Below are 12,463 nucleotides of genomic sequence, written 5' to 3'. Positions count from 1 at the left end.
CCCCATTTTGACTGAATCCCTGGGGTCTGTGCCCCGTTTTAGCTGAATCCCTGGGGTCTGTGCACCCATTTTGGCTGAATCCCTGGTTCTGTGCCCCATTTTGGCTGAATCCCAGGGTCTGTACCCCATTTTGGCTGAATCCCTGGGGTCTGTACCCCATTTTGACTGAATCCCTGGGGTCTGTGCCCCGTTTTAGCTGAATCCCTGGGGTCTGTGCCCCGTTTTGGCTGAATCCTTGGGGTCTGTGCCCCGTTTTGTCTGAATCCTTGGGGTCTGTGGACCCATTTTGGCTGAATCCTGGGGTCTGTTCCCCGTTTTGGCTGAATCCTTGGGGTCTGTGCCCCATTTTGGCTGAATCCTTGGGGTCTGTGCACCCATTTTGACTGAATCCCTGGGTCTGTACCCCATTTTGGCTGAATCCCTGGGGTCTGTGCCCCGTTTTGACTGAATCCCTGGGGTCTGTGCCCCGTTTTAGCTGAATCCTTGGGGTCTGTGAACCCTTTTTGGCTGAATCCTTGGGGTCTGTGCACCCATTTTGGCTGAATCCCTGGGTCTGTACCCCATTTTGGCTGAATCCCTGGGGTCTGTACCCCATTTTGGCTGAATCCCTGGGGTCTGTGCCCCATTTTGGCTGAATCCCTGGGGTCTGTGCCCCGTTTTGACTGAATCCCTGGGGTCTATGCCCCGTTTTGGCTGAATCCTGGGGTCTGTGCCCCGTTTTGGCTGAATCCTTGGGGTCTGTGCCCCATTTTGGCTGAATCCCTGGGTCTGTATCCCATTTTGGCTGAATCCCTGGGGTCTGTGCCCCGTTTTGGCCGAATCCTTGGGGTCTGTGCCCCGTTTTAGCTGAATCCCTGGTTCTGTGCCCCATTTTGGCTGAATCCGTGTGGTCTGTATACCTGGTTTGGCTGAATCCCTGAGTCTGTACCCCGTTTTGTCTGTGCCTTGTTTTGACTGAATCCCTGGGGTCTGTACCCTTTTTTGACTGAATCCCTGGGGTCTGTACCCTTCTTTGACTGAATCCCGGGGTCTGTGCCCGCTGCAGGAGCCGGAGCCAGACGCTGAGCTCGGAGGCCAGCGTGGACGAGAGCGGCGTGTTCGAGAGCCTCAAGGCCGAGGCCGCCTCCCCTCAGCAGCTCTTCTCGGGGCTGGCCGGCATCCCCGCGGCCTCCATCGCCGCCGCGCCCTTCCCGGCGGGGCTGGTGCTGGGCTCGGCCCCCGGAGGGGGAGAGGTCTTCATCCAGATGCCAGCCCCGAGGGACGAGGGCGCCGGCCGGGCCGAGGGGGCCCCGTTCCACCACCGGGCCCCGGCGCATCCCTTCCAGCACGGGCACCACCGCGGCTCCTCGCTGCTGCACATGGCCGGCGGCGAGCGGCACGGGCACGGCGAGGAGGGCGCCGAGGAGCCGGCCGGAACGCCGGCCCCGGCTCTCTCGGAGCTCAAGGCTGTCGTCGGGTGGCTGCAGAAGGGGCTTCCCTTCATCCTGATCCTCCTGGCTAAAGTTTGTTTCCAGCACAAGCTTGGTGAGCGTTTGTCGGAGCTTTTTGGGCTGTGGTTAGAGGGTGTGATGCCTGGTGCATCCATCCTTTTTGAGCTGTGATTAGAGGGTTGTTGGGAAACTTTATCAGGCTCTGATATCTGATGTATCCATCCTTTTTGAGCTGTGATTAGAGGGTGGTTGGGAAACTTTATCAGGCTCGGATATCTGATGTATCCATCCTTTTTGAGCTGTGATTAGAGGGTGGTTGGGAAACTTTATCAGGCTCTGATATCTGATGTATCCATCCTTTTTGAGCTGTGATTAGAGGGTGGTTGGGAAACTTTATCAGGCTGTGATATCTGATACATTTATGCACGTTTCAGTGTCCAGATGCAGTCTGGCATGAAGGGAACATACTCAAATGCATTTGATAATGCATGTGATAAATTCCCCCTGCTTTCAGTCCAAGCTGTGTTCATCTGGGTCAGATCCAACTCTTTCCTGTCCTGACCAGTGCTGTTCCTTTCCCTGATTTCTCCCTGACATTCCTCAGGCTGTTACCAAGGCTTCTCCCTCAGAGCTCTCTCTAGGAGGGATGGGGAGAGCTTACCCTGGTGACAGCAAAGCTTTCTGTGTGGCACAGAAGGGTTGGGAGGCTCCTGTCTCACAGGGAGGGTGGTGGGTGTGAAATCAAGTCGAACAGCATCAGCAGTTTGTCCCTGACCGAGCTTTTCCCTGCAGGAATTGCTGTGTGCATTGGCATGGCCAGCACCTTTGCCTACGCCAACTCCACACTCCGAGAGCAGGTGGCACTGAAGGTGAGTCTGGCATTTTGCTTTTTTCTGTATGGGGATTTTTCAAGGAGTTTTGAATGAGTTAGAGACAGGACCTCTGAGGTTTTTTGAGATGATGCCATTTATTTTCTTATTTTCTGCATAAATAGGAAGGCTGAGTTCAGCTCACGTCTTTACAGGATGTGTGAAGGTCAGAAGGTGGTTCAGAAGGTCACAAGACCTTTTAAGGATTTATTGACTAATAAAACACTGCTAACAAGGATATTTATGTTTTTGACTCAGTCCTTATGGACTTTCATCTTATGGAGTCATGCTACAGTGTAAGCTTTCTTAGCTGATCATGTTATGACACACAGACCTACAGTACTACATTCTAAACTCCTTGTTTACCTTTGTAACTACTTTTATTTTTTCTATGTCTTAAACTATAAAACTCCAAACTTTCCTCCACTTAACGTGTCGCTGCTTCAAACTATAAATCCACATTCTCACTTCTAGCACCTCAGTTTGGAAGCCTTTTCCAAGGTCTCAAAACAAATCCTGTGTTTAATTCTAAGCTTTGGCTAACAGGCCCAAAGTTCTGAGAATTCCCTGCATTTTGGATTCCAACGTTTCTGTTCCCAGCAAACATAATTTTCCATGCACAAAATGGCATCTGTGACAAACCTTTGATTGCAGTGTAGGGCTGAATGCATTTATATGTGCACAGATCTGTCTTCTCCTTCCTGCCTCTCCCCACTGATGCTCTCCCAAAGTCTCTGTCCTGCTTTTTTGTGAAATGTGGCGGAGTAAAACAAAAAGGACAGGTCAGGGATGTTGTCATCTGCATTTCCCTCTGCCTGGCTGTGCCTGTTCCAGCACTTCTCTGCACCTTGGCTTTCCCATCATGTACAGCAGAGATGGCTGAAGCCTATTTGACTTCTTAATGATGAGATGGAGCTTATTAGCATTTAGATAATACTTTGAGATGTTCAGCTGGAAGATTTTGTATTGCTTGCTAGTAGCTTTATAATGCTCTGGGCATTAATATGCTTAAAATGTAAAGAAACCAGCAGATCTTTTCAGGTCTCCTGATCTTCTGTGTCAGGAGAACAATTCAACAGCACTAAAAGCACAAAGCTAGAATTGCTTTGTTGTCCAGATTACAAAATGGGTGGCACAAGTGCATGCCTGTCTCTGCCAGCAGCAGTGGAATCAGTGAGATCCAGCACTGAGTGAGCAGATCAGTGGCACAGCCCAGTAACAGATTGCTGCTGCCTTGCACTCTGCACCTCTGCCCTTCCAGCAGTGTGCCCCTTGATCTGCCTGCTTTAAATCTCAGCACAGCAGGCCTGGCTGCTGAACAGCTACAGAGACCTCCTTTCTTAATAAATCAGCTCACAAGAAAAATGGTGGGTGTTTTTCTCTCAGGAGTAAAATTTACTCCCCAAAGTTACCGAGGGCCAAGACCCAGGACAGTGTCTTCTGCCATCCAGCTTGTCTGTACCATTCCATATATGTTGAAATGCAAAATTTCCACTTCTTTTGATCTTTAATTATTTGTTCAGTCAAAAAGGAATGTTCCAGAACCCCCATGCTTTAGGATAACACCCAGATGTGATGCATGTGGTGGTGGGGTGTATTTGATTTAGCTGAGCCTTCCACTGATGACTTTGGGTCTTTTTATAAAACACCCCTATAAAACATCATGAATTGTCACTCCAGCCAGGTGACAGCTCAGAATTTAGGACAACAAGTGGAATGGACTTTTTTAAATCTGCATTTTAACTAACAGGAGATTTTAGGTGTCCCAAGAAAGATCCCAGCTTTGAAGATGCATTCTGCAAGTAATTCTGTCATTTTCACCAGCTTATTTCAATTCATTTCCATTGAAAAGGTTACAGGAGTGAGAGGCATTTCTGCTTGTGTTTATAGATGTCTTTACCTTGCAGACTACTTCTTAATCCTGTGTAAATAACTAATTACTGAGCACTTTGTTACATATCTGCATCCCCTGGGTTGGGTTTTTCAGCAGTTGAAGGCTCAGCTCAAGTCTTGAGACTCTGAGCTGCAGTAACTCTGCTCCTTTTTTTCCCTTGCTCAGGAGAAGAGATCAGTGCTGGTTGTCTTCTGGATCCTGGCCTTCCTCACTGGAAACACCCTGTACTTGCTTTACACATTCAGCTCTCAGCAGCTCTACAACAGGTGAGCAAAATCTGCATTGCACAGGCTGGGAGCAGGTGATCATTGCCAGGGGGGAAAAGAGGGAAGCCCACTTCTCCCCCACACTGTGGGAGGAACTGTGTGCCCCTAAAGGATCTGCTGTCTTTGCTTCATCTTGGTGATACCTTCCAGTGCAGGAAAAGGATCTGTGTGTGTCACCTTAGCATGGATTATGCTCCTGTCAAGGATAAAGGACATAAGCAGATGGCTGGGTCAGGGTGTGATGGTTTCAAAGCAGAGTGGATCCTTTCCAAAAATGCCCTCTGAATTCCCATTGTGAGCACTGCAGCTGAACATCAAGGGCAGGGGTCAGAGGCAGATGAGGAACTGATTTTCCTCTTCAGTCTGTCCAGACTGGAGTGCAGGACAGGAGATGAAATAGCAGTTTTTTACCCCAGTGTTCTCAGGGCACTTGGATCTGAGGTAATCAAAATGGCCTTGCCTTTCAAATCCTGACTGAGTTAGTTCTCAAATACAGAAAGGGTTCTGCTCATGGGTTTGAATCCCAACTTAATATAAAGCAGACAGGAATAATCACAGGTAGGAGGCAGAGAAAGGGGGTGAGCTGAGAGGGTTTGAATGTGGGGCTGAAGGGGAGAGGCCAAGCCATGGGATTGTCTGGATGGAGCTTGTGGGAGGGAGTGGAAAAGGAGGAACAGGAATGGCAGAAAGGTCTGGAAGTGAAATGTTTGCACACAGGGTGACAGGGTGTCTCTGAGAAGGTGGCCAAGGTTAAAAACATGAATAAGACCAGTTCAAAATAAAGGCTTAATCATCTAAAATAAAGGGATTTAAACAATTTGGGGCCATCTTACAGCCAGTTTAGAGTGTGCTTTATTACCACTGGGCAGGCTGGGCCCCAGCTCCAGGAGAAGCCCTGTTCCTGTGAGTGCTGCAGTGCTGTCAGGCTCAGGCTGGTGTATCTCTTGCTTGCCAGACCTGGGGCTATTCACAAGCCAGGCTTGTCAAATTAGAAATGTCTGCTTCAGTTCTGTTTCTTTCTTTCATTTTTCACTTCTTGATTTTTTTTCTTGTTTCTAGTGCATGAATAGTAGTAAAGTCTCTGATTCTGTTTCTGTTTTTAGGGTGTAATTTTACCTGTTGTGCTGTGCCAGTGTTGTGAGTATTTTAATTTCATGTTCAGGCTTTTTGTTTTGGGTTGGTTACTTTACTTTGCTTTTTTTTTTGCTTTTTTTTTCCTTTTGTTTGTTTTTTTTCCTATGAAGTTTTTGCTTTCTACCACGAGGCCTTAGCAGGTAAATACCCTGAAGGTGAATCCTGTTTTTTCAGCCTGACTAGGGTCTAGTTCTCATTATTGCTCAGGCCAGCAGCTGCTGCCCATTGCTGGGTGAAATTCAGCTGTCCCAGACTCCACTTTTTCAAACAGCAAATGTTCAGCCCAGTCAATGACATTATGTAAGGGGCATTAATTTTTGGATCTTTGGTTCAGGTAAGAGTATTAACAGAGCCCAGCCCTTGTTGTGCTTCAGGCAGTGGCACTGTCAGAGCAGGACACGTGTGAAGTTCTCACCTTTCTGCCCTGCTGGTGCAGGGTTTCCTGTGTCACCCCTTTGTTTGATGTGCCCAGTAGGTTTGGGGACTGTTCCCCTGTGACAGAGCAGCCCCAGGGGCTGTGGGGGTGCTCCCTTGGCCAGGGAAGCAGGACTGTTCTGAGCAGGACTTGCCAGGACAAGCTGTGACACCCAGATCTCACAGTGTGCACTGAGGGCACTGTCAGCCCCCCAGGCAGTGGGAAAGGCAGTTGTGGACACTGCTGGCTTCCAAACAGACTTTGTGGGTGCCTGGGCTCTGTTTTGTGACACTGGGCAAACCTGCTGACCCCTGTAGAAGTGAGCAAGAGCAGAGTCAGGAGTCCCAGAGGAAGCCCAGAGCTGATTTGTGTGTCTTCCTCCTCTTGCCCTTGAGAACTTCCCTGAAGTTCAGGGCACTTGCTGGGCTCTCTCCAGCCAGCAGTGGCTACAAGGAGCTTGAGCAACCTTCTCCTCAGTGGTATTTGAGCTTTGGTGTCTCTTTCAGCCTAATATTCCTGAAACCCAACCTGGACAGGCTGGACTTCTTTGACCTGATGTGGATTGTGGGCATTGCAGACTTTGTGCTGAAGTACCTCACCATTGCCCTGAAATGCCTCGTGGTGGCCCTGCCCAAGATCATCCTCGCTGTCAAGTCAAAGGTAGGAGACTCTTCTTGGGGCACAGACCTTTGTCTTTGACAGTCTGATACCTTCACCACACTTTTGCAGCATGGAGTCAGAGAATCAGGGAATGGTTTGGGAGGGAAGGGACCTTAAATCCCACCCAGAGCCACCCCTGCCATGGCAGGGACACCTCCCACTGTCCCAGGCTGCTCCAAGTCCTGTCCAGCCTGGCCTGGGACACTGCCAGGGATCCAGGGGCAGCCACAGCTGCTCTGGGCACCCTGTGCTAGGGCCAAATATGGATGGAAGAATAAAAACATTAAAATCTGTTGCTAAATCTTTGGCAGAAAGTCACCTGGGATTGAGGGGTGCTTTTTGAGCCATCACAGACCTGAGCAAGGGTTTGGTACTACCAGCAGTGATTCCAGTCCAGGGAGGTGAGGTGAGCAGTGCCTGAGGAGGGGTCAGTGCTAGCAGCCAGATAACTGCTTTTCTCATTGACTTCAAGTCTTGTTTTCTGAGTAATCTCTGTAAATTCTTATTTCTGAAGTAGGAACCTCTTCATTATCTGGGAAGAAATTGCAAATATTTCTCTCTTTGGCTTCCCACTTGGGTCAAAGAAGTAACTGGGTTAAACTGAAGTCACAAAAGGCAGCACCAGTTCTAACCATGGAAGAAAGAAAATTAATTAAATGCTTCACATATTTAAATGTTTATGAAACCACATGTAGACTAAGCCTAACTTGTAAAAGTTTCTCTCTCTCATTCAAAACACCTTTTGATGTGTTTTTATTTTACATCTCCCTCCACTCAGCAGTGTCCCCATTCCAGGGGCAGCTGTAGCAATGTGTATTATTTGCATTCAGAAAAGAACCTCTGGCAGCTGCTGGGATGGAAGGCACTCTGCAGATGCCAGGTACCAGCAGTAATTGCTGAAAGTCTCAGGCAGGGCACTTCAGGGGGTATCTAAACTGGGAATAGTTTTACTTAGAAATGACATGGGTGGCAGGGGAGTTGAGCAGTTTGTTCCTGCACAGCAGGGCTATCTGAGATGGTTATTAATTTAATTCTGGCAATTGTCCAGCTTTTCCCCCCCCCCCCTTCTATTATTATTATTATATTTTGGGAGATTAATGTGCTGGGTCAGAGCATAATCCAGGCTGGGGAGGGAGGGAGAAGTGATGTGAATAGTCCTCCCAAGATAAATGGCAGTGTTGGAAAAGGTTCACAGCCTTTGCTTGCTTGTCTGAGAGCCATCCCAAGTACTCATTAATCCTTGTCTGGAGAGAAGAAAGGGAAGGGGTCTTTATTTGCAGCTCCAGTGAGAGGCTGGTAGGATCACATCTGTCAAGGGCCTGTAATGACTCAGAGCACAGATGCTTCATTTTTAATACCTTTTTCTGGAGAGCAATGTGTCTCCCTTTTTTTAAGCCCCTTTTTGTCTGAGGATGTTGGGAGTGGTCTCGCTGTCCCCTGGCACTGCTGGCACCCACCACCAGATCTGGGTTTGGTTTGGGGGTTCTCTCCCCCATTCTGCAGCCTTTAACCCAGCCAAGGAGGAGATGTAACAAACTGAGCAAGATCAAACTGGGATGGGAGGGCTGCAGGAGAGCCACAGGACACCGTGGAAATGGTAATTGGTGATCACATAGCTGAGCTCCTGCCCTAAGCCTGCTGACCCCTGGCCTGCACAGGTGAGGATTTAAATGGAACCTTTTGCTCACTTTGAACTCTTCTGGTGCAATTTGTGCGCATTAACTTTGACCAAAATTTTTATCAAGTTTTTTTCTCTGAATGCTTGCCAGATACAAAGTTATTCTCTTCCTCCCAATGTCCTCCAAGCAGTATTTCTGCCTGAAGCCCAGCTTGGAGTTTATGAACTTCTGGGTAGTTGTCATTTAATAGTAACAGCCTGCTGGAGGAATATGAATTTAACTCAGCAGAGCTCGATTTTTTCAAGGTGGGTATTTCTGCATAGTGAGAAAGTTTTGTGCCAATTTAACCACTCAGCCTCTTGCTCCCCTGGTAGAGAGCCTGAGGTGGAGATTGCTGCACTCAGGGCTGGAGTTCAGCACCCAGGGATTTAATCCTCAGCTGCTGGCAGTCAGCAATAGATCCTAAAGCTTGCCCTTGGATGGGATGTGGGGAACTTTAATCATCCTGCACTCAGGAGCCTCTGAGCTGGCTCTTTGGATTTTCCTCAGTTTGGAAGTTCAAAGGCACTTGCAAAGCTAGTCTGGCTTTTTCTGCTGTTCCTTGGGATCCTGGTTTTCTCTGAATACTGTGTGGGTTTTGCTTTTATTTATCAGTCTCTATATCTCCCCTCACTCTTGTCTGTAGACTGAGCTCCCAACAATTTTTTGGGTCTTTTCTCAGAGATTGTTGATTCCAGATCTTGTTATTCTCTTCTGGACTGTCTTCATTCCCTCCTTGTTTTCCAGACCATTTCTCCAGTCTGTCAAGATGAATTTGGAATATAATCCTTCTTTCCAATTGTGCTTACAGTTTAGTGTCAGCTGTACATTACTTTGTTCCATCAGTGAACAGATGATCCCATCAGTGACAGCAGTGAATAGCTCTAAACTCTGCTTTCATCAGTTGGATGCATCTTTTCATTTTGAAAGTAAACACATGAAAAATCTGGGTCAGAACACTCAGTTCCCCCCATCCAGAGTACCTGGGTCATGTTTCCCTAGTGGGACCCATCACAGGAAGGACAATTTTTGTTGGAAACTTTTGTGGTTTGTAGCATCAGTTTGTGCTTTAACTGAGAGAAAGTGAACTAAAATTGAGGGGCAGAAAAGGTTTGTCTTTGCACAGTGGGCAAAACTCATCACATACTTGAGGTGTGAAGCATGAGAGCTGCTTTATTGTGAGGGTACAACCAACCAGAGTTCCCCAAGCCTGAGTAACTCAGAAATTCAGAGCAGCTCCTCCAAAGAATGAGGGGAGACTGAAATTCTGACAAAATAACCCCAGACTCTCCCAAGTTCCAAACCAACCTGGAAAACAGAGGCACCAGGAGAGGCTGTGAGACTCCAGCCCAGCTGGAATGCAGGGAAAGAAGAGCTTGTGGATTGGAGAGAAAAGCAGGAGGAGGAAGGTAACCCCAGCATCAGACTGATCCCAGAGCTCTGGGGAGTTTCCAGAGGATCCCACCCGTGCTGGAGGTGTCCCTCCCTGCCCCCAGGCTGTGACAGGGACCCTGAGCTGGGGACAGGTTTCAGTAACAGCTGAGCTCATCATTCCTGTGGAAGGGAGGGCTTGGCTGAAGGCTCTCCATTAAAAAAGGCAAATAAGATCATTTGGTTCAATATAAAATGAATTAAAGTAAATTAAACTGCAGGAGCCATGTGGCCTGCAGAGGCTTCCATTGTTGTGCACACATCAAGGGCAGCTTTTCATTTTCACTGCTAAGGAATGACAGCTTGAGGGGGGTGGAATTCAAAATCAGGAAATAAATAATAAAAAGACACACTTGCCAGAGATTTTACTTAGGAAATCCCAGGTGCCTGCAAGCCTCCCATCCCCTCCTCATGTTGTTGTCAGCAGTCTGAGCTGGAGAAGTGAGTGAAACATGAGGGGAGGGAGAAAGGAAATCAAACCAAACAGGACTGTAAGAAACTGCTACTCCAAGTTCTTGCATCTGTGTCCCTATCCCTGCAGGGGACAGAGATACCATGGACATTTTAATACATCAGAAAGGCCCTAAATGAGGATTTTCTGTGCATGGTCAGTGCAGAGCCAAGTTACAGGGGACTGCATTTCCAGGAGAGTGAAAATGCAGAAGGAGAGCAGTGACATTGAACCCTCACTGCAGCTTTGAACATACTTGCTTGGTGGTTTTTTCCAGTTAATTGTTTCATTAGTGCTTTTTATTTTTAAAGTACCATCTCATCAAGTCTGGTCAGAGAAAACTTGGCCTGGATTTGGCAGCAATTGCAAATTCTGCACTTGGACCTGGGACCAAAAACCTTCTTCAGGTGCACATCCTATTTCCTGTCCTAGATGGACGCAGCTCTGCCAGGGAACCTGGCACATTAATTTTCATCTTCCTTCTGAACTGCACCTTTTTTTTTTTTGTCCTAAGGGAGAGAAAAAGTCTCTTGGTGTATTTGAGTCCTCTAAGAATACAGAAGAAATAAAAAACTCACTGGGAGCTGGCTCATAGATAATGTTGAATAAAAAATACCCAGGCAGAGGTGTTCCTGGTCCTTGTCTGTGCAATGTGGAATTTCTTGTGGCTGAAGAGGTGTTCCCAGGCAGGTGACAGCCCATCCTCTCATCCCCTCTCTTTGGGGGAGCTCACTCACAAACAGAGTCACTCTTCATGGAGCAGCCTGAGCTTGGCTCCTCTTGAGCCACAGGAACTCCAGGATCTTGTGCAAGGACTTTTCCCTGCTGCAGCTGGGATTGATGTGCTGTCTCAGAGTCAGAAATGTGGGATTCATTATTTACAAAATTAAAAAACTAATTGAAGCACAAGAACAGGTACTGAGGAGTGGGGACTCCTCTGCCCCTGCCCTAAACTTGCTTTGCAAGTCTCTGCTACTGAACTTTTAAAAAATCATTGCTCTTCAGTGCTTTCCCAGTTTAACTTTCCACTTTAAGATACAAAAGATGTGATTTTCAGAAGCATTGTGCAGTAACTAAAATTCTCAAATTCCCCCCTAGTCCCACCTTGACATTACTCCTCATTAGTCCTGCATGGATTTTCACCAGCATCCTCCATGCCACGCTGCTGTTTGCTGTGTAAATCTGGGAATTTTCTCTGTTTTGCTGCTCCTACCCAGCACTTGATCTGTTGGCACCATGACCTGGAATCTCAGCAGAGCCTGCTCTCCTATGATCCAAATTGCCAGCAGGACTCCAAAGCTTTTTCAAGCATGTTTCAGAATATGCCCTAATGCTGCTGCTGGCAGCAGAGCAAGTGAGACTTGGAGCTTCCCTCGAGTGCTAATCACACCTTGCAGTTGCCTCATTGCAACTTCTCTCACTTCTGCTGCCTGCCCCACTCTGATTGCACCGTGGCAGTCCTTGCTGTGCCTCTCTGTGCCTGGTGGGAGGCACACTGAGGCACAGCTTATGGCAGAGGAGCTGCACACAGGCCCTGGGGGAGGTAACATTGCCTCTGCTGCTGCAGCCTGCCCCCTGTGCTGTGTCCAGCTTGGGGTTCAGTTTTTAATTGCACTGTTCCATGTTATTTTTCTGTGAGACTTCTCCCCTCCATCACCATGCCCCAAGGATGAAGGTGAGGGATTGAAAGAAGCTGTTGCAGCAACTGGAAAGTTCACAGGAAACAAAGAGGAATATTCTACAAGTTCAAGTTGAGTTGCTACACTGGAGAATTAAATCCTGTCCTTTACTTTGCCAAGTAATTCCTGTGTGAGTCTAGAGAAGTCAGGTAGAGCTGCAAACTGAAGTCAGGGGTTCAGCTTTTAATGGTAATGTGATCTAGAAAATGAAGTGCTTTGTGAAAAGTCTAATCCCAGCCCCTCAGCTTGGACACCAGAACAACCTTGCCTTGACCTTTGTCTTTGTGTGTCTCAGGTTCTCATTTAGAAAATGCACAGAAAAGCTGTCCCTGAGGGCAGCCAGCAGCATGAAAATAAAGGGGTTTAAAAGTGTTTTCTGTAGTGCTGATGTTGGAAAGGGACTGAAGAAATTCCAGGAATGTGCTCCTCTGGGCAGGGCTCAAATGGCAGGAAAGGATAAGATGCAGATCTGCCATCAGGTAGTGAGGATGTAACAAAATACCCAGAAATTCCATGCAAAAACTGTCAGTGCAGTACAGCCTGAAACTCTGCATGGACAGGAGGGAAAGTGCAGTT

General features: G+C 47.7%; 1 protein-coding gene across 4 annotated transcripts in view; it reads left to right on the top strand.

The window, feature by feature from the left end:
* RNFT2 (ring finger protein, transmembrane 2) overlaps positions 1-12,463 on the top strand; it is a 28,860-nt gene that overhangs the window by 6,232 nt on the left and 10,165 nt on the right. For all 4 annotated transcript variants that reach the window (XM_059863775.1, XM_059863774.1, XM_059863772.1 and 1 more), the window contains 4 exons: positions 1,046-1,524; positions 2,223-2,299; positions 4,359-4,459; positions 6,515-6,668. In XM_059863775.1, the coding sequence (XP_059719758.1) occupies positions 1,046-1,524; positions 2,223-2,299; positions 4,359-4,459; positions 6,515-6,668 (811 nt within the window). The remainder of the gene's footprint in view (positions 1-1,045; positions 1,525-2,222; positions 2,300-4,358; positions 4,460-6,514; positions 6,669-12,463) is intronic.

Source organism: Haemorhous mexicanus, chromosome 19 (assembly GCF_027477595.1).
Source record: "Haemorhous mexicanus isolate bHaeMex1 chromosome 19, bHaeMex1.pri, whole genome shotgun sequence".
NCBI classification, from domain to species: domain Eukaryota; kingdom Metazoa; phylum Chordata; class Aves; order Passeriformes; family Fringillidae; genus Haemorhous; species Haemorhous mexicanus.
The sequence above is the reverse complement of the archived record's forward strand: the minus strand, read 5'-3'. Positions and strand labels throughout refer to the sequence as shown.